Source organism: Gracilinanus agilis, chromosome 4 (assembly GCF_016433145.1).
Source record: "Gracilinanus agilis isolate LMUSP501 chromosome 4, AgileGrace, whole genome shotgun sequence".
Taxonomy (NCBI): domain Eukaryota; kingdom Metazoa; phylum Chordata; class Mammalia; order Didelphimorphia; family Didelphidae; genus Gracilinanus; species Gracilinanus agilis.
The window spans coordinates 29,968,147-29,990,301 of NC_058133.1; the positions used below are offsets into that span (position 1 = coordinate 29,968,147).

Genomic DNA, 22,155 nt, shown 5'->3' on the forward strand with positions numbered 1-22,155 from the left:
CCTTCCTTCCTTCCTTCCTTCCTTCCTTCCTTCCTTCCTCCTTTCCTACCACTCTCCCTTTTCTCCTCCATTTCTTTCCTTCTTTCTTCTCTCCCTCCTCTCCCTTACCTTTCTTCTTTCTCCATTTCTCCCTTCCTTGCTACCTCCCTCCCTTCTTTGCTTCCTTCCAAACATCTATAAATCCACCTGCCTGTGATGTTATCCAGTCCTCAGATTGTATTCCTTTGGTAACGATTAAAATTTTTGAGAAGCAGTATTTCTGGATTTAAAATTAATTTATTAATTGATCTGCCAAGACATTTTAATCTGACCAAATGATTCTCTTGACAATCAAAAGACACTCCCACTTTCCTAGTTCAGATACCTATATACAATTTTGGGAGCTCATTATTCAGTTCCTGCCTTGAGCATCCCAAGACATCTCTAATTGGTAAATAATTAAATAGGAGATAGTTCATCATGTTCTGAACCTATAGGTGATGGGTTCATGTAGGTAGGAAGAGAATCATTGTAAAATATACTTTGGAATTCCTAAAAACAAAGAAAATACAAAAATCTTTAGAGTAGCCGCAGCCCCTCTCAAGTAGGAGCCTTACACAGGAATTGATTGGGACCTTTCCAACCCAGAGCCCTGACATAGGAATTTGTACAGTATATGAATAAATTCTCACACTTTCTTTATTAATTTCAGCTCATTGTGAATATTTTGAAGATGGTCATTGGGCCTAGAATTGAATAGGAGAAAAAGGACAAAATACATCACATTTGGGCAGAACTTTTAATGACCTAAGAATTCTCCCTGAAACCCAATATTCAAATGGACTTTGTTGTCCTTGATTTGGATGTCCTATTCAGTGATGCAGCAGTGATGCAGTGTTCCTTTCCTTTGGGCCTCTTGGCCATGGCCTCCTCTGTGGACCACAGGGGACACCCAGGGTGAGAGGTGCCTCTACATTAGTATAGACCAACAGTAGGCAACCATTTCAGCGGTGAGAGCCATAGACACCTGCGGAAGGAGGAGGATGGAGGCAGAAGGTGCTGGAATATGGGGCGGGGCTGAAGGGGCCCCCTGGGGGCACATCCTGGGGCTCTGCCCGGACTGGACTGGCCGGTCGGGAGGTAGAGCCAGATATGGCTCAAGAGCCATACGTTGCTGACCCCTGGTGTAGACTTTCCTTGCCAACTGCCTGCTCTTCCCTTCCAAAGTGTATTTATTACAGTTTTATCAAGCTGTGTTCTAGCTAACTAGACTGCTTTCTGTCCTAAATTGTGACACGTTTCAGAGGTTGAAAGGGTCTTAGCAGCCAACTAATTTGGCCTATACCTTATAAGGAACACCATGGTGACTTATCATCTAGGGCAGGGGTCGGCAACGTATGGCTCTCGAGCCATAACCGGCTCTTTTGAGGGCCAGATATGGCTCTTTCTGCAGGAGCCATAAAGTCCATTTTTTTCAGGTGCTGTTACAGGAGCAGCACTGTGAGCACTGCACGGCTCTCAAGAAATTACATTTTAAAAAATGGGTCGTTTATGGCTCTCACGGCCAAAAAGATTGCCGACCCCTGGTCTAGCCATTGTCCAAAGATCAACAGTGAAAGGAAATGGTAACTTCCTGAGCTAGGTCACCTCCTTAGAATCATTCTCCTTGTTGGGAGGATGAAGTGTGTTTGTTTTATAAACATCAGGCCTTAGCTGTCCACTTGGCCTCTCTGGCTGCTATGCCTAGTTTTCTCCTTTGAGCCAAACAGAACAAGCCTAATTCCTTTTATTGCCTTTCTTCACAACAGTCCTTCAAATATTCCACTCAATCATCCAGGCACTGTTCAAGGCCCAAAGAAACAACCTGTAACAAAAATGAAAAGATAAGTACCTGTCTGAGTACTGTCAGGGGAGACAGCATGGGCATACATCAGCACTAACAAAGCATACACATCATAAACACAAGGTCATTTTTTGGGCAGAGGAGGAATGGGGCAGCATTAGCACATTGCAAGACCAGGCGAAACTTCATGTAGCAAGTGAGTTTTGAGATTTGAGTTTTGAAAGAAATAGACCCAAGGCAGAGGTGAGGAAGAAGTACCTTCTAGGTACGGGAAAAATGGTGTGTCCATAGAGTGATCCTTCTCTGGAGTTTTCTAAACTCATCATGCCATCTGCAAACAGGGATGATTTTGTCTTCCCTTGGCCAAAGTTTATGCCTTTAATTTTGTTTTCTTATTTCATTGTTATTGTTAGCATTTCTAAAACTGAGTTAAATATTAATGTGTAGAGGGATTGTATTTGCTTTAGGCTTGTATTTATTGGGAAATCTTAGGTTGTTTCTCCACTGCAAATATTAGCCTTTAGTTTTATATTCTTATAAATCATATTTTTTAATGGAGTTTCTGTACTTAGGCTTTTTAGAGGTTTTTTTGTTTTTAACTTCTTTGTTTTTAAAGTTTTTTTGTATCTAGTGATACAATCATCTAGTTGAGTTGTTTTTATTTTTAATATAATAAATTATTAATTATTTTCCTAGTGTCGAGGCATACTTGGTATAAATCCAACTTGGTCATAGTGAATAATTTTTTGGAATTCATTGTTACAGTCCTTTTACTAGTACTTTATTTAAAATTTTTTTGCATGAATATTTATTAGTGATATTGGGCTATAGTTCTCTTTCCCTCTATTAGTCTTCTTGGCTTAGATTCTAGAATAGTGTTAGTTTTTTAAGAAGGCTTAGCAAAATTCTTTGTTGCTCAGTTACTGAGAATATTTTTTTTTATTAATTGATGTTTAAACTTTTGCTGGAATTTGTGCGTAAATTCTCCTGAATGTTCATCTTCTTGTCTTGCTCCTGCTCTTGGAAGTTGCTTTATGACCTCTCTTCCCAATCCCCTTCAAAAAAGGTTATGACCTTTTTATGTTTTGCTAATTTGGGTATTTTATATTTTTATATTTAATCATCTATTTCCTTTTATAATACTCTTTTGCTAGTGTGTGTGTGTGTGCACATATATAGATTAGTTTCTGATCATTCTTTATTTCTTTTCTGTATGCTATGAAACCACCCTGTGCATTTATTTTGGCGATATGGTTTTCCTTTCTTTTTTGATTAGGTTAGTGAAAGGTTGATTGATTTGTTTGTCCTTTCAAAAGCCAGCTTTTAGTTTTGTCAATTTTAGTTCTTATATTTTGTTTCACTTCTACATTTTCAAAATGCCTCCTTTTGTCTTATTTGAATTTTTAATATGTCGATTCACTAGTTTAAATACATATGTACACAGGTTATTAATCATCTATTTTGTTCATGTATATTTTCAGAAATATAATTTTACCTCTAAGGACTGCTTTGGCTGCATCCCAGAAATTTTGGTATGTTTTCTCATTGTTATCATTCTCTTTCTGTTAATTGTTTTGATGATTTGTTCCTTTACACACTCATTATTCAGAATGTCATTATTTTCTCCATTTAGTTTGCTATCTTTTTTTTGTTCTCTGTTATTAATTATTATACTTATGCTGTTATGGTCTGTGGATTCTTGAAAGAAAGGACTTGTATCAATGATTTCTCTTTTGATAAATCTATCACAAAAAGTCACTTACATATCTAAATTTATACTCATCTTACCTCATACCAAAGAGGGTGGAATCCAATTTGCCCTACTCTTCTTGCAAGGTAAATTGCTAAGACAACGAAGTTTCTTTGTCTCATTTTCAAGGCTAACAAGATAAAATCAAGTTGTTTTCATTAAAGAAAAAAATCCATTGTATGATTAATTTGGAAGAATCTTTCCTTCTGAACTAGTGCCTCCCTCCCCCCAGTTATGTTTCTGAATAAAGCTTCCTCTGACCTAAGCACAAAATTGTGAGCTGTGGTTTTTTTTTTTAAACAGGTCTTCAAAGGATATATTTAACATTTTGCCTTTTTACATTTATTTATAACTTTTCTATGCCCTGCGTGGTATTTTTGTAAAGGTATGTTTAAAGCATATGGTGCTGAGAAATATGAAGATTCTTTCATGTTCTAAGACACTACTGGTTTTTCAAATCTCCAACAATCTATTTGGTTCTCTAATTTCATTTTTGCTTATCTTTCTGTTACATTTGTCCATTTCTGAAAGAAATATGGAAGTCTGTCATTTGTCTTTATCATGGTGGTACTTTGAGCCCTGGTTCTCAAAGAATAGACCAAAGAGTTTTGTTTACTGCATGGTGAAAAGATTCTTCCCCACCATTAAGATGTCCATATTACTGAGCCCCTGTTGTCAGTTGCCATTTGTTGCCTGTTCCTGGTGTCAGGAAAGCCATACTAGTGGCTCTCTCCATAGAGGCACAAAACCTTGATGCCTTATGGTAAGTACTGGAGGAAGAAAGAAAGAAGTTGGTGGATCAAGAGGTGAGAAGTAGAGGAATCCCAAGCTCCAGGTGATGGGTCAGGAAACCCCACTTCAATAGAGGCCTTTGTTGATGTCAATGTGAAGTCCCTCACAGCAAAGTTTATACATACTATTGTGTGAGCAAAAAGCCATTTGAGAACCCTGAGGATAGAGTATGGGACTGGTGTCTTGGCATGTGCACCAGTGGAAATGATCTTGATCAGGTGTGGGACACCCTGACCAATGCTCTGTTCTCTGCTTTGGACTTTATGTTATTCAGTTAATTTTTCTTTTATGAATTCAGGTGCCTGAGAAGAGTTGATCCAGGACCTCTGACTTAAATAGTAAAGTTATCATTTAGGAAGAAAGGGCAGCAAGGTGGCAAAGTGGATAGAGCACAGGGCTTGGAATCAGGAAATCTCATCTTAATGAGTAAATTTGGTCTCAGACACTAGCTATGTGACCCTGGGCAAGTCACTTAACTCTGCCTCAGTTTCCTCATCTATCAGGTGAGCTGGAGAAGGAAATATAAAGCACTCTAGCAGCTTTGCCAAAAAACCCCCACAAACAACAAAAAAAAACCCCCAAAAAACAAAAACCAAATTTTGTCATTAAAATCAAGCAGAAAATGTGTTAGCAGGAATTACTATTCTTAGGGTGATGTTTTAAAAAATTATTGCATACGTTTCATATTGCTAGTGATTTATCGTGTAAAATAGCTTTAAGCATAATCCAGGTTCTGTGTATAATCTCTGTGGATATGATTAAAAAAATTTTTTTGCTTTGCATAATTGCAACTCCTGCTTTTTTTTTTAGAATCACTTGATGCATAGTAATTACATTTTCATTCCTTTTGTTTCTTTATTTTTTAGATGTGTTTCTTGTATGTTACAAATTGTTGGGGTTCATTTTCTTATTCTTTTTTATTTTATTGGATTCTTTAATCTGTTCCCATGCTAAATTATCATTGTTAGGATTAATAGGTTTTCTTCCACTTATAATTTTATATTGATTGTTATACTCTTATGCTGATGTACCTAGGGGGCTGCTAGGGACCTCTCCCCAGTATCTCTAATTCCCCTCACTATCAAATATTAATATTTAAAATAATCAAAAATCATTGAATTTCTAAAAACCCTTACTTTTGGTCTTAGAATTGATTCTAAGGCAGAAAAGCAGTAAAGACCAGGCAGTTAGGGTTAATTGAATTGCCCAGGGTCACACAGCTAGGAAGTGTCTGAAGCCAGAGTTGAGTCCAGGTCTTCCCAACTCTAGGCCTGACTCTCTATTTACTGAACCACCTAGAAGTCCCATGTGGTTTAAGATATTCAGTCACCTCCCTCCCTCCCCTACCTCTTAGCTGAAGTACTATTCTTTTTGTTTTTTAAGAAGCTGTCTTTTTCTTAATTTTTATCTCTTCTACTTAAAAAGACATTTTATTTTTCCGAAACAGTGTCTCCTTTTTAGTTCGAATTGACCTGGGTCAGTTTGTCTTTCCTCAGACAACCTGGTGGCCCCCTACTCGCAGGGATTCAACATGTTGATGTTGGAATTAGTGCAGATTCCTGAATGACTTTAGTCTACTATAGCTCAGGACTCCTGAATTCAAGTGATCCACCATCCTCAGCCTCCCTGAGCTGCAGAGATTACAGATCCTCTTCTGGTTTCCCATTCATAGTCTATATACTTTTCCCTCATAAGAGATAGAGCTTCTGGGATTCTAAATATTACCTCCTTCTATTTCATGTCTGTGTTACTCCTTTTGTATATATTACTCTATCCTATTTTTCATATGTGCATTTGTTCATCCATTCATTATTTATTTTCCTTCACTCTTAGATATATTAATATATGATGAAAACTTTGTTGTATTGTGGTGGTCATCCTGTGTCCTTTATCATGAGACCTGTTTTTACCATCCCTTGTTCTAATCATGATCCCTTCCTCCTAAAACCAATACATCTATGGCCTCCCTAGTATCCTTGGTATTTACCATCTCTTGTTTTTTCATTTTCTCTTTTAGGGCAGACCCTTTCCATTAATTCCTCCCTCCATCAGCTTAGTTCTTTCCTTTTCATTGTTTTTTATCTTACTCTCCCATTGTTCCCAATTCTTGTTGAGAATATAAAAGATGATTATTTTCTTTTTGCTCATATTCAACTTGAGTATGAATGTGTATTTCTCTTCTGTTTCTTTTTTCCTTGCTTAATAAATTTCCTCCTGGTTATGCAAATCTTATCCTTTTCAAAACCTTTCTTATTTCTCCCTTTCAAAAAAATGGTATTGATTTACTTATGTAGGAGGGTGTGTATGTGTGTATATGTATGCCTCACACACATACCTATATACATATATACATGTGTATTTATATAGAAATAGTACTTGTAATTTTAAAGTGCTATAGAGATATTAATTATCGTTATCATTATTTTATCTTCTTGTGGGTTCTACTTCAGTTGCTATAGATTGGCTATATATCTTTTTTTTATGGTTAGAGAGAGATAGCCAGATCTTAACTTTTATGGGGTTAGTAATGTTCCTAGAAAAGTAAAAACTGTGAATGTTGATACACTGAACCTATGGGAAATAGGGGATTAGGTTCCCATGACCACCAAAAACTATACTCTTTTGCTAAAGATTGCTGAAAATATACTTTTTTGCATGTAATTCTTTATAACAAAACTTTAATTCTGATATTATGTACTTTTCTAACCCAGTAACTATGAAATAGTTCATAAAATGCATTATACAAAATAAAATTGGTAACTTGCAAAACATTTTTTTTTTTTGCTGGTAATTATCTAGAATTCTGTGACTTTTTGTGTTAACATCTCAATAAAAAAAAGCAGAACAGAACATAGATTTCAAACAGTATTCACTTTTCACAATCCATGAAATCCATAGTACCATACTTTCCCTCTTTTTTTGGCGGAATTGTCAATTTGCTAATACCAAACTCTCAGCTGACAGTGGCTGTAAACTTTCTGGCATAAAGATTACCATGCACCGTTATTTTCTCACTAAGCCGTGATACTGACTTTACACATGTGGGTTGAAAGTCCAAAGGATTTGTACTATGCTTTAGGAGCATCACTGCAATTGAGTTTTAAAGGCAAATGATGAAAATATGCTAAGAGTACACGGTGAGCTCTTTACAACTGCACAGTATACTGAACCAGTAAAGCGCCCAGGAGGAGGACGCCAATCTCTCCACAAACTTACTTGTGCCTCTCATATTTTCTCTACTGTGCATAGCCATAAATATGCATAGTTAACAATGCAAAAGTGAAAATGAGATCACCAATAAAATCACACAAATGCTTGAAGTTAACAAAAGTCAAACCCATGAATGCTGAGGATCAACTGTATATGGAAAATAGTAAATGGTGGTTGAATTTAATTGAATGCCTCCTCAATGGGCCCCTTATCTGTGAAGTAAAAGGTTTGGACTCCAAGAAAGAACTTGTTAGCAGGGAGGATTGGTGGAAATGATCATTCCACCATACTATAGTTTGTGATAGAGAAAGGAGAGGGATGCTAGATTCATATGATATAGTCTAGTTTTAGATATAAATTTGAGAATTTGAAGGTTTTGGGGGAAGGGTTGGGAGGATATCGTAGGGGGAAATTCTCCAAAAGAAGTCCAGCATGTAGTATAAACCTCTTGAACATGAACTTCTGAAGACAGGAAGGAAAACATTTTCAGTGAAGAGGTATAAGAGAAGTTGCCTAAAGAAGTTGATGTAGATCACCAATTAATTTAGGATTAGTAAAGACATGAAGAGAAGATGAAGGGAGGGCAGCTAAGAGTGGAGGATACAGCAAAGTGGTATCATTTACCTGATACTGAGGTCTGCAGTACTGCAATTCAGTGACTGAAGTTGCCAAAGAACACTTGGAACAAATGAAAAAGAAAAGCATTTCCAAACCATGCAAAGAGTTCTAAAGTCTCAGTGCGATTTTTAGGAACTAATTGTTTGGGGCAAAGAGAGATTGACCCAAGATTACAGAAGAGGGAAAGAATATCTCTGTGTTCCTTTTGATTCTTTCAAGAGAAAATTCCTTGGACTGAGGAGGGAACAAGACTGGCCAGAAGGAACCGACACCCACCATGAATGAAGAATCACCTTAGTCACCTTTAATGAGCTCAGACTACTTAATCCTGGAGGATTTGGCAAATAGGATAGGTGAGCCATTTTTAGTGATATTTGAAAGTCCTGGAAAATTGGAGAGGTACAATACAATTGGAAAAGGTAAATGCTAATTCAATTTCCTCAAACATGAAGAGAATAGGTCGGATGAATCTTGTTTCCTCTTTTGATAGCATTCCTCATTTAATGAAATTTTTGCAAATCCTTTGACCAAGTTGTTTATGCTGTTCTTGTGAAAAACATGGAGAAATGGATTCCCTAAGGGAGTGCCCTCAGAATCTATGCTTGACCCTGTGGAAATTAAGATTTTTATCAGTGACTTGGCTAAAGGCATCAGTTGCATGCCCATCAAATTTCTTAATGTCACAAAGCTTGGAGGCATAGGTTAACATACTGGTTGTCCAGAGATATCTTGATTAGTTGGAATATTGGTCTGAATCAAATGAGATGAAATTTAATAGGAATAATCATCCTTCACTTAGGTTCATAAAATTGACTCTACAAGTAAAAAAAATGGGGGTCATTAGTAGACAGTTCAAACAAAAAAGATGTAAGGATGCTAATGACCTATGAGCTTAGTCCACTTGAGTTAGCACACATTGATGTGGCAACCAAGAAAATACATGTGTTCTTAAGTGGCTGCATTGTGGGGCTTGGCCCCAGGGAAGAAATAACTATTCTGCTCACTTACTTTGCTTAGGTCACACTACGTGAGGTGTTGTGGTTACTTCAGACTTTAATTTTTAGGACCACAAATGATAAGCTGAAGAGTGCCCAAAGGGGGTCTAACCTCATCAGGAAGTTTCTCCATTGCTACCTGAAGAAAAGAATTGTTGACATTTAGTCTGAGGTTACCTAGCAAAGATCCAGGGGGAATCAGAAGATCGCCTGCAAATAGTAGATGGACTTTCATGTAGGAAAAGAACAGGCCTTTTTCTCCTTAGTTCTGTAGGTAAAACTAAGTGCCTTGGGTGGAAGTTGCAAAGAGGCCAAGTTAGCCTTGATGCCAGGAATAACTGCTTACTATGAGAATCATTCAAAAGTAGAATAGTTGGCCCCAAGAGGCCCAGGACTTCCCTGTATTTTGGAGGTTTTCAAGCAAAGACTGATCTCTTCTGGTATAACTTATGGGAATGTTCTTTTTTAGATATAATTTTGACTGGAGGACCACTGAGGTCCTTCAGACTTTGCAATCTGTGACTTTTGTAACTCAAAATTTTTCTGGGTCTCAGTTTGGGTAGTTTATGGCTTGTTGGCTGTGGTTTTTTTCTCCTCTAGACCAGTGATGGGCAAACTATGGCCTGTGGGGCAGATGTGGCCCCCTGAAATGTTCTATCTGGCTGCTCAACATTATTCCTAATCTGACGAATACAGTGAGTAGGATACAATACAATGAAACTTTGAAAGAGTTTCCTTAGAAACAGACTAACAGATGAGCATTCCCTTTCCTTTGGCCCCCTCTTTAAAAAGTTTTCCCATCACTGCTCTAGACCATTGGTGTCACACTCAAATAGAAATGGGGACCACAAAACAATACATTAGAATCCCTGCAGGTGGCATGTTGACTTGGGTTTAAAATGTTATCTATGCTTTATTGTATTTTTATTTATTTGGTTGAATATTTTCCAGTTACATTTTATTCTGGTTTGGACCACACTGGGCAGTATTTTGGGCTGTATGTGGCCTCGTGGGCCACATGTTTGACAGCCCTGTTCTAAACCCATTGCTCTCTCCCACTATAGTACAATTCTATTATTAGTAGCAGAACAGTATAATTTTCCAGAAGGCAGGTTGTATTATTGCTTTGCATCCCCTAAAGGAATGCTTTTTAATAAAATTAATGATAGGAACAGCAGACCTAATCTTGTGAAGTTCAAATAATCACTAATAAGCCAGGTCTGATTAACAAACCTTACCTGGTAGCTAGAGAATATAAAGGATCCAACCACCTAATGAGAATGTGCTTTTGATGGCTAATATCTCCAGTTAAATGTCACTGGCAGTATCCAAATAGAGGCAGAATATGAAGTCAGTATGAGGTTCTTTCTGAGAACCTTCTTCCTTTTCTCTTTTGGGTATGGTGGTTACTTTTACTGATGTTTCAGTTGGATATTCCACCAATATTTGTCATGTTACTCACTCAAAATGTCTTTTCAAATGCCAGGCTGCCTTTCTTGGTGGATTGGCTGTACAATTTAAATGGCTTTCTTCTGAGGGATTTTAGTACCCCTTAGGGCTTGGATTTTTAAAATTATTATTATTATTTATTTTTCTACAGTAGGAGGAGTACTTTTTTCTACTCCATTCTGTGTCCTAGAATGTTTGAATTGGAAGAGGCCTCTCATGACAGGCTTGCCTGAGGTGGGGTATCTTCAACACCTCTTGTAATCCGTTGGTTATCCATGTTCCAGGAGAAGTGCTCTAGTGATAGGGAACCTCCCAGAACAGTTCACCTCACTTTCAGATAATTCCTTTTGTCTGCCAAAATGATTTTCCTGAAGTACAAGTCTGACCATGTCGCCTTCCTACTCAATAAATTTCAGTGGCTCCTTATCATCTCCAGGATCCAATACAAAATTTTCTCTTTGGGCTTTCAAGGTATTTCACAAATAACCCTGTCTCTTCCCCCACCTTTCTAGGCTTCTTATATCCTACATTCCTTGAGGTGGCACTGACCTCCATGCTGGTCTTTGAAAAAGCCATTCCATCTTTCACCTATGGGCAGTTTTTCTGGCTCACCTGTACCCAGAGTGCTCTTCTAACTCATCTCCACCGTGCCCTGGCTTCCTTCAAGTCCCACCTTTTATAGGAATCCCACCTTCTCAATGTCTTAATTCTAGTGCCTTCCCTCTGTTAATTATTTCCTATTTATTGTGACCATGGCTTGTTTATGTTTGTTTGTTCGTTTGTTGTCCCCTCTGTTAATTTGTGAGCTCCTTGTAGAGCCTGTCTTATGGCTTTCTTTGTCTCTCCAGGGCTTAGCCCAGTATCTGACTTTAACTAAACTCTTAATAAAAATTTACTGACTGACTCTTTGACTGACTGCTTGGAAGTTAGTTCTACTTTTAAATCAAGCTAAAATCTGCAGAGCAGAGATCATTAGGCATTCTTCAACGCTGGATTCTTTTTTTTTTAAACCCTTAACTTCTGTGTATTGGCTCCTAGGTGGAAGAGTGGTAAGGGTGGGCAATGGGGGTCAAGTGACTTGCCCAGGGTCACACAGCTGGGAAGTGACTGAGGCTGGATTTGAACCTAGGACCTCCCATCTCTAGGCCTGACTCTCAATCCACTGAGCTACCCAGCTGCCCCCAATGCTGGATTCTTTAATGCAATTGAATCAATAAGTCATTATTTTTTGGTGGTGCTCAGGTCTTCAGATCCCATCTGGATTTTTTTTTTTTGGCAAAGATGCTGGAGTACCATGCCATTTCCTTCTCCAGCTCATTTTACAGATGAGAAAACTAAAACAAGGTTAAGTGACTTGCTCAGGGTCACACAACTAGAAAGTGTCAGAAGCCAAACCTGAACTCATGAAGATGAGTCTTATTGATTCCAGGCCTAGTGCTCTATCCACTGTGCCATAATTGCCCTCATTAATTAATTACTCAGTCATTAAACATATAGTAATAAAGAAGAGGAGTGTGTGGAGAGAAGTTTAGGAAGAAAAAGCTTGAGTTCTGTATTGGACATGTTGAGTTTGAGATGTCTAATGGACAGCCAGTTTGAGATATCTGAAAAGTAGTTGAAGATGTGAGCCTGGAGATCAGCAGAGAGGTTGTGACAGGGCAGGTAGATCTAAGAACAATTAGTATAGAGATGATATTTAAACCCATGGGAGCTGATGAGAGCACCAAGTGAGAGAGAGCGAGAGAGCAAGAGAAGAGGGCTTAGGATAGAACCCTTGGGATACCTATGGTGACAGAGAATGATCTGGAGGAGAATCCAGCAAAGGAGACTGAAAAGGAGTGGTCAAAGAGGCAGGAGGAGAACCAGGAGATGGCGATATCCTGAAACCTCAGAAGAGAGCATCCAGGAGGAGAGAATAATCTATAATGGCAAAGGCTGCAGAGAAGTCAAGGTGAAAAAGAACTGAGATAAAGACCTTTGGATTTGTCCACTAAGAAATCACTGGAGGCTTGCGTGAGGTCAGTTTTGGTGGAATGGTGAGAGTTAAGAAGAAAGTGAGAGAAGCGAAGGCACTGATGCTAGACAGCTTTTTCAAGGAATTTAGCTCCAGGAGAAGAATAGAGGGCAACAATAGGAAGGACAGAAGGATCTAGTGAAGGCTTTATCAGGAGAAGGGAGGCATGGGCATGTTTGTAACAGCAGGAGATGAACCAGCAGACAGAGAGAGATTGACAATAAGTGATGAATAGGGATGACAAAAATTATCTGCTGGAGGAAGTGGGATGGAATGAGATCACATGCACATAGAGGGGTCCACCTTGGTAAGTAGTGAGGCCACTTCATCATGGGAGGCAGAGGGCAAGGAGGCAACTGGGTTATAGGAGATGATGGAATTTGCAGCAAATGACTTTAATTTTTCCAGTGAAATGGGAGATAAAGCTTTCGGCTGAGAGGTTAAGGTGAGGGGAAGCCATGAGAGATTTGTGGAAGGATAAAAAGATTTGGAAGAGCTGCTGTGGATAGTGAGTTGAGAAGGAAGGTATTGTGGGAATGCTTAGCAGCACTGAGGGCCCATGTGAAGTTGTATAATATAAATTTGAAGTAGACATAGAACCATTGTGTGATTTTTCTACCTTTGTTGACCAACATGCAGATGGCAATGAAAGCAGTTGATAGTGGGATTGATCCAAGGCTGAGGTTTGGCTGGATGTATTTGCCAATATGAATGAAGAGCTTAGGGATGAAGTGGCTAGCAAAGAGTTGAATTGGTTCATCATGGGATCAAGCTGGAGAATAGAGAATGGCTAGTGCAGGGGAGGCATCCTGCAACAACTGAGAGGTTAAAGCATTTAAGATGAAAAGCAGGGTTTTGTAAGGGAAAGCAGTGAGAGAGACGAAAAGCCAATAGAGTAAGCTTAGATAAGGGAATTAAAAAAACTCTTAAACATGGGGATGGTATATTTGTTGGTGATGGCAAGATCAAAGGTTTGACCATTTTTGTGAGTCACTGAGGTGGGGTGGAGAAGTAGATCATGGAAAATGAGTCATTTGAGGAACCTCATGGTTATGGTGTTTGAAAGAAAGTCTTGTCCTAGTGTGAGGACAAGAGGAAAATTGTGAGTCATGTAGTAAATTTGTTGAGGAAGGAAGAGGAGTCTGATTCCTGGGGGTCTATAGACAACAGCTACCAGGATTTGATTGGATGGTAGATGTGAATGGCATGAATCTCAAAAGTGAAGAGGTTACTCAGTGACAGAGGTAGGAGGAAGTATCAGTGGAAAGTATGAGAAGTAAAATTAATATACAATACCTTCAGTATTTAATAAGATGTATTAGTAATAACTGAAATAAAGAGCTAGAGTAAAAAGGCAGCTAACCAAGCCATGGTCACAGGGAAAAAAGAAAGTGAGAGGTGGTGTTACAGCCAACTATATACAAAACATGATCACAGAATGTGGTGGAGAGATTAAAAGGAATTCTGGGAAATGCTAAAGTAATTCTGGGGAACATAGTTCATTCCCAGTCATACAGAAGCAAGGACTGTTCCAGTGCTTCCACCTCTGCCATTAAGCTGAGGAGAATGAGTGATGGAAATTTCCAGTATTAGAAAGGGGAGCCAGGGAGACTGTGTCATCATAAGGGATTCAATTTTCAGTAACAATTAGTAGAAGGAAGGAGTGAGAGAGGAAAGGATTTAGGATGAAGAGAAGTTTGTTGTCTATGGAACAGGCATTCTAGAAGGCACAGTGGAAAGGTTGGGTGGTATTTGATTGGAACTTTGGAATGGGAGGTTTAGAGGGGATGAGAATAAGGTGGGGATGGGGAATTGGGTTTGGATGATAGCCTTTATAGTGGTTCAGAATCACTGAGATGTGAAGGCCCCATTAGTATTGGCAGGCATCGTCCTTCTAGTGCCTCACTGTGGTATGGTCATGACCCACCCTGTGTTCTCAAAGGTTCTCTCCTGCTATTTGTCCTTTGGTGACTCAGAATCACCCCTTCGCCCTCAATACGGTATGAAAGGATAGCTCCATGGAAGATTTCACATCACCCTAGAACAAAATGAAAAGATAAGAAAAAGAAGGTGGAGCTATCCCAAACCTAAACTCCTTTTTCTATTGTTTGCCACCTCTGCACCTCCATGAAAAACAAAACAAACAAACAAACAAAAAAAAACACAACTTCTTCACTGCAAGAGAAATGTGAGTTCTGAAAGTTTTGTCCAAACTGAAAAGGTTTCAAGTATGGTCCCTACTGTCTGAAGACTAATCAAGTATGGGGTGGGGCCTCATTGTCATTAGGGTGATCACCATCTGATAAATTCTTGGCCCCAGAAATTTATGGAACAAAGACTATGGCTTAAAGAACATGAAACAAAATAAATTTGCTCTGGGATCCCCTTTCACTTTGTAATGGTGGTGACTGAGTCCACCAAAATGATAGTTTTTGCAGTTACTAAGCACTAATTTAGCTGTTTGTACTCTAAATTTAAATTCCTTGTGCAGTGATGAGTTGACATGTTACTGGAGGAATTGAACTGTACCAATGCTTAATGGAGGAGTCAGTCAATAAACAGTGGTTAAACTATTACTATAGGCAGCTCGGTAGCTCAGTGGATAGAGCACTGAACCAGGAGTTGGGAAGACCTGAGTTCAGAGCAGGCTTTAGATACTCACTTGCTGGGTGACCTTGGGCAAATTACTTAAAATCTGTTGCATTAATCCACTTGAGAAGGAAATGGCAAACTAAGGGCAAAAAGAAAACCCCATATAGGGTCACAAAGAGTTGGACATGACTGAATGACCAAACAAGAGCAGCCAGGGACTGGGCTAATTGCTGGGAATCTAAAGAAAGGCAAAAGACAATGCTAGCGGGGGCAGCTGGGTAGCTCAGTGGAGTGAGAGTCAGGCCTAGAGACAGGAGGTCCTAGATTCAAACCTGGCCTCAGCCACTTCCCAGCTGTGTGACCCTGGGCAAGTCACTTGACCCCCATTGCCCACCCTTACCAATCTTCCACCTATGAGAAAATACACCGAAGTACAAGGATTTAAAAAAAAAAAAGACAATGCTAGCTCAGGCTAATAGGAGAGACATTAAACAACTATGTATAATCCAGCTATATACAACATAAAATAGGAAATAATGAACAGAAGGAAGACACTAGAATTAAGGCTTCTTCTAGGAGGTGGAATTTTATCTGAGATTTGAAGAAAGCCAGGGAAACCAAGAGGCTGAGATGAGGAGGGAAAAACTTCCAGTCGTGAAGGACAGCCAGGAAAAATGCCTGGAGTCAGGAAATGGAACATCTTGGTTGAGAAACAGCTAGGAAGCCAGTACCAATGGATTGTAGAGTACACATGGAGGAAGTGGGGAATATAAAGTGTAGGAAGACTGGAAAGGTGATGAGGGGACAGGTCATGAATTCAGTAGTCAGTAGTCATTAAATATTTATTAAGTATCTACTCTGTACTAGACACTGTGCTAAATGCTGGAGATACAAAAAGACAAAAGGCAGTCCTTGCCCTAAAGGAGCTACAATCTATCGGGGAGACAACAAGCAGACAAATATAATCAAATAAGCTGTACATAATTTAACTAGAAAATTATATGTATAATAAATAGAAAAATATACATAAAAAGCACTATTGTTTTAGAAGGATTGAGAAAGGCTCCCTATAGAATATGGAGTTTTAATCAGGACTTGCAGAAAGCCAGGGAGATCAGTAGTTGGAGTAGAGGATGAAGGAAGAGTATATTCCAAACATGGTAGACAACCACAGAAGATGCTGGGAGCTAAGAGATGGAGTGGCTTATTTGTGGAATAGCAAGAAGGCCACTGTCATAGGAAGGACTTTAAAGGACAAACTGAGGATTTTATAGTTGAGCCTAGGGGTGATAGGCAGCCACTGGAATTTATTGAGTACAGAGGCTGGGAGACAGGTGAGTTACATGGTCATAACTGCACTTAAGGAAGATCCCTTTGACAGCTGTGGTGGAGGATGAATTAGAGGACTGTGGCAGAGAGATCAACCAGTAAGCCATTGTTGTGGCATAGGTATGAGGGCCTACAACAAGTTGGTGCCAATGTCAGAGCAGAGAAAGTTATAGTATTGGGGAGGCCTTACAAAAGCAAAATCTACATGCCTTAACAATAAGGGTGAAAAAGAATAAAGACATAAGGATAATATCTGGGTTATGAGCTTGGGTGACTAGGTGGATGGTGTTGCCAGTAATATGGAACTTAGAGAGAAGTAACCTTTTGGAAGAAAGATAAGAGTTCAGTTTTGGACCTGTTGAGGCTAAGATATTTATGGGATGGAAGTATCCAGGCAGCTTAGTGGATTGAGATCCAGACCTAGACATGGGAGGTCCTGGATTCAAATCTGGCGGAAGATACTTCCTAGCAGGGTGATCCTGGGCAAATCACTTAAACCCCCTTTGCCTATCCCTTACAACTCTTCTGCCTTAGAACACAGTATTGATTTTAAGATCGAAGATAAGGGTTAAAAAAAAGATATCTATTGAACATCTCGTTTGAAATGTCTAATAGAGATATAAGACTGGAGATCAGGAAAGAAGTGAGGGTTGGACAAATAGAGGTGATTAGCATAGATATAATAATTTAGTCCATGGGAGCTAAAAAGTTTATCAAGGGAAATAATATAAAGGGAGAAGGAAAGAGGGTCTAGGACAGAACCCTATGGGACACAAACATTTAGAAGGAGTTGCCTGGATGAAGAGTAGCAAATCGGGCTGAGAAGGAGCAGTTGGACAGTTAGAAGGAGAACAAGAGAGAGCAGTATTGCAAAAATCTAGAGTGAAGACTATCACAGAAGAGTGATCAATAGTGTCAAAGGCTTCAGAGGTCAAGAAGAAGGAAGATGGAGAAAAGGTTATGAGATCTGGCAAATGAGATGATCAGTGACTTTGGAGAGAATAGTTTTAGTGTAAGGAAAAGTGCAGAACATTAAGAGGAGTATTTGCCTTGACAAGGAGACAAGAGGTGAAGAAGAGATTGTGGTAGAAGGTGGCATCTGAGAGAAGGGAGATGAGGAGGGGAGAAGGTGGCTCATAGTGAAATGTGAGGCAGGGTTCTCAGCTGAGAGGGTGATGTGGAAAAGCCATTATGATAGTGAGACAGAGTCACTCAGTGAGATAGGAAACATTCGCCTTGCTGAACTGAGGGCCCAGCTGAAATAATAGAACAAATGGGTCATGGACCCAGGTGTTCCATGTGGCTTTGTGATATTCTTCTGCTTCATTCAGCAGCATATGTGTTGGAACAAAGATGGTGTATGGTGGAAGTGTGATACAAGACTTATGGTAGGCAGGGCAAAATCAGAAGTATAAGGGAGGAATGGACTTAAGTGAGGAGCACAGTATAGAGCAGTGATGGGCAAACTATTCTCCTCGGGCCAGATCCAGGCCATAGTTTGCCCATTACTGCCTTAAGCAATTCCTTAATCACTACATCTGGATGTGGGGCTATAGTGATTAGGGAATTGCTTAAAGCAGTGATGGGCAAACTATGGCCTGGATATGGCCCGAGGGGAATAGTTTGCCCATCACTGGTATAGAGTGTTCAACTGATTGGCCATAGATGAGGAATAGGGGCAAAGGTGATAGCCAAGAAAGAACTCAGGGATTGGAGGCCACAGTGTGAAAGAACATGATTTATGGTTTCAAAGAAGAGGGAGAGATGGAGGGTGAATAGACTGTGGGATGAGAAAGGAATTTCAGAGTTCATGAATATGAAAGTGGGTGGTACAATATGTGACCATCTCTATTTGACTGAGATGGGGTTGAAGTTTGGAAATGGATGCTGATGAAGTGGGAGGTTAGGGTGTTTGAGGGAGTGCCAGTATGTAGGTTGAAGTCCTCTAGGATGAGGGTAGGATCTGGGGAAGAGAGAAAGACTGGGAGCCAGACACTGAACTCAGAGGAAAGAAGAGTGTCTTAGAAGTTGGTAGAGAACATATACTGGAATTTTGATTGGGTGGTAGATATCATTGACCTTTCAAGAAGGGGAAGTTCCTGTGTGATGGTATAGAGAGAGAACCTGGAGGTGGCAATAAGGAGCATTCCAATTCCCCTGCCATCTACAAGTGAGCTGGTTGGCATTAGTGAAAGGGAAACCCAACAATCCGCAAACATTGAGAGGGAGACAGGTCTCAGAAAGCCAGAAGATGGAGTGAAAAATGAAAAGATTTAAGATGAAACTAAATTTGTTAACTAGGAACTTGGCATGCCTTAGAGCACAGTGGAAGGGGATGGATAGCTTTGGAGTGGGACCTTGAGGGGGTTAGAGGATAAAAAGGAATGGGAATAGGAACAGAGTAGAATGGACAATGGGAGATGAAGAACAGGTTTGATTGATAGTTGGAGGTTCAGAATCTTTGGTGTGGGGAAGGTATGACCAGCAGGAAGTTTGCTAATTATTGAAGGATTATTCAGGTAGATTTTCATTGTTCATAGGTGTTTTATCTTAGGATAGAGTCCTTTTGGAGAGTTGGGTGGTTCAGGTGCTTGGAGCTGAAGGAATGCTATTACTCCTCTTCCCCAAGGCATAAGGCCAGGTTAGACACATGATGGATTGGCCTTTTCCCTGTCAGTGGGGAACCTGGTACTTGAAGGAAATGTATTTTACTTCTTCTAGAGAGAGGCATGAGGTCTGCTGTGATAGATTGACTTCTCTACCTGAGATAGGCTGGAGGCAGCTATATATAATGGACTCATTTTCACTCAGGTAACTCATCAGCAACAACAACCACAAGTTACATTTACTAAGTGCCTACTGTGTTACCAGACACTGTGCTCAGAGGTGCCAGTATAAATAGAAAGAACAAAATGATCCTTCCTCTCTAGGAGTTTTTAATGAGGAAGACAAGTATAAAGCTCAGAATGAATATAAAGAGCCAAAATATATGGTCATTTGGGAGGAAGGCTTAGCAGTTGGGGTGGGGGGCATTAGGAAAGGCTGCAGGTAAAAGATGGTGCTGTATAATTAGAATTTGAACCCCAGGATTCTAATCCCAGCTTCCCATGATCCTTCTCATGTAACATCCTTACGTTTTGGAGATAAAGTTTGTGTGACCTCGCCCCTCTCTTTCTTTTCCTGTAAATGTGGTTGGGAAAGTTTTCTTTACTCAGGCTTTTACTTTTGTCCTTTTATTTCTTCTACTTCAAATGATTATTAATAAATCTTATAAAATATAATACTTAGAGTTATTAGATATTAATTTTAATCTTACAGTGCTTAAGCTTCGTCTTGGAGAGAGGAATTCTTTGAGGCAGAGGTAAGAGAATGGACAGGTAGGGCCAATACGTAGGTATAGAAGTGGGAGATGAAGTATTAGATGTGTGGAATAGCAAGCAGTCCAGGGTAGCTGGGTTGGAGAGTGTAAGAGGAGGACTAATGTCTTGGGAGGTTGGAAAGAGATTTGAACCAGGTTGTAAAGGACTTTAAAAACAAAATAGAGATGTTTCTATCTGATCCTGGACAAAACACTGGAGTTGGCTGAGTATGGGAGAAACCCAGTCAGATTTGTGCTGCAATATAGGATGTACTGTAGTGGGGAAAGATGTGGGGCAGGAAATCCAATCTGGAGCTGCTCAGATGATCTAAGCTGGTGATGATGAAGGTCTGAACTTGGGTGAGCCATGGGAGTGGAGGGAAGCAGAGTATGGGAGAGATGAGTGGCAGAAATGGCAAGATTTGGTAGTGGTTGATCAACTCACACAAAACTGGCACCTTGAGGGACAAAATCATATCCAGAAGGATCTTGGACAACTAGAATGTTGGGCTGAATATAAGAAGATGAAATTCCATAGGACTAAATGTCAAGTCTTGTTCTTAGGCTAAAAATGTTGGCCCCTCTAACAGAAGATGAGGGAAACCTAGCTGGGCAGCAGGCCTTCTCAAAAGGGTCTAGGGGCTTTCAAAAGCTCCTGCAGTCCAACTAACTATAGAGGGAAGCCCTTCATTTCCAGCTAGAAGGGCAGGGGTTGGTTGATGACCCCTCCTCAGTAAATGTAGCTAACAAGATCCTGCATAGCCCTGCATCCTCTCAGGATCAAGCACCTTGTCCCGCTTGTATTTGTATCCCCAGGCTTAGCACAACTGTAGGGGCTGGGACACATGAGCATTTAATAAATGCCTGCCTGCCTGTCAGTTGAATCAGTCACTTAATAAAAAGTATTAAAGTAGGTGCAGTCAGTCATTAATCACTCTCAATGGAATGAAAGCATTAAGTGTGGGGATAAAATGCTGAAGAGACTTAGTCCTATCCTGTGGTCTTTGGGTGCCTTAGTGGGACATCTCAAGGCTGGGCCAACTCAGTGGAGAAATGTTCTAGCCCAGTCCCCAAGAGGGAATCATTTGGGGACTTGGCAGCAGACAAAAGAATCTCTGTCTCCATCCCTTCTCTCCAGCTCTTTGCCCCAAGGATCACCTTGTGAACTGGGAAAGATCAGAAGATTTTGGACTTCCTTTGTGGCATCTTCATTGTGTACCTGGAATAGCTGATGACAGTCTTCATCAGGAGCCTCGTACAAATTACACATTGAGCAAAGCAGAAATGTACCCCGTGCCTAATGGAAACATTGGGAGGACGCCACAAAAGGAGGAAAGAACTTTGGTCCAGTCAGGACTTTCTGTTACCATTTTGCCACTTGTGCTCTGAGCTTAAGTCCATTTTCTCCTGGATTCTGAATGTGCTAGTGGAAGATTAGTTAAGAGCAGGGGTGGGCAACGTATGGCTCTCGAGCCATATCTGGCTCTTTTGAGGGCCAGATATGGCTCTTTCTGCAGGAGCCATAAAGTCCATTTTTTTTTCAGGCACTGTTACAGGAGCGGCACTCTGAGCACTGTACGGCTCTCACAAAATTACGTTTTAAAAAATGTGGTGTTTATGGTTCTCACGGCCAAAAAAGGTTGCCAGCCCCTGGTTAAGAGGCTTTGGCAGGGGGATGTCCAAACTATAGGACCTTTTTCAATGCAAGTTTCAAAAAGCCAATGTCTTTTGATATTCAGTGGGGGCTTGTGAGCCATAGTTCTAGGAGACCGTGTTATTGCCCATCAGAATTATGTTTAGATCCTGAGGAGAGTAATTGTAGTAGTAGTGGTGGTAGTGATAGTCGTAGCCATAGTCAGCATCATAGTGAGAATGGGCCTCAGTGTGTGTACACTGGTTTGGAACACCATGGCTTTAGAAGGACCTGAATAAACTAAGGATTGGCTAGAGGCAGACATCCAGATTGGTAAAAAGCCTCCTGCTCCTGATATGATATCTGAGGATCGTTTGAAGGAACCAGGCATGTTTAGGCTGGAAAAAAGATGAAGGGAAGATATGACAATTGCCTTCACAAATATTTGAAGATTTGTCATTTGTAGAAAGCATTTGATGTTCTACTTAGCCCCAGAAGAATGAACCATGAGCAATGGAGTCAAGAAGACAAAGTGGCAGATTTGTGTTTGTAATCAGGAAAAACTTGGCACTTTCCAAAAGTGCAACAAGCTG

The 22,155-nt window shown here is 40.0% G+C and overlaps 1 protein-coding gene across 1 annotated transcript in view; it reads left to right on the forward strand.

The window, feature by feature from the left end:
* The window catches only part of SPATA6 (spermatogenesis associated 6), a 162,857-nt gene that overhangs the window by 55,264 nt on the left and 85,438 nt on the right, over nt 1-22,155 (forward strand). Inside the window, exon 6 of the mRNA XM_044674813.1 lies at nt 3,304-3,354. Within this exon, the coding sequence (XP_044530748.1) occupies nt 3,304-3,354 (51 nt within the window). The remainder of the gene's footprint in view (nt 1-3,303; nt 3,355-22,155) is intronic.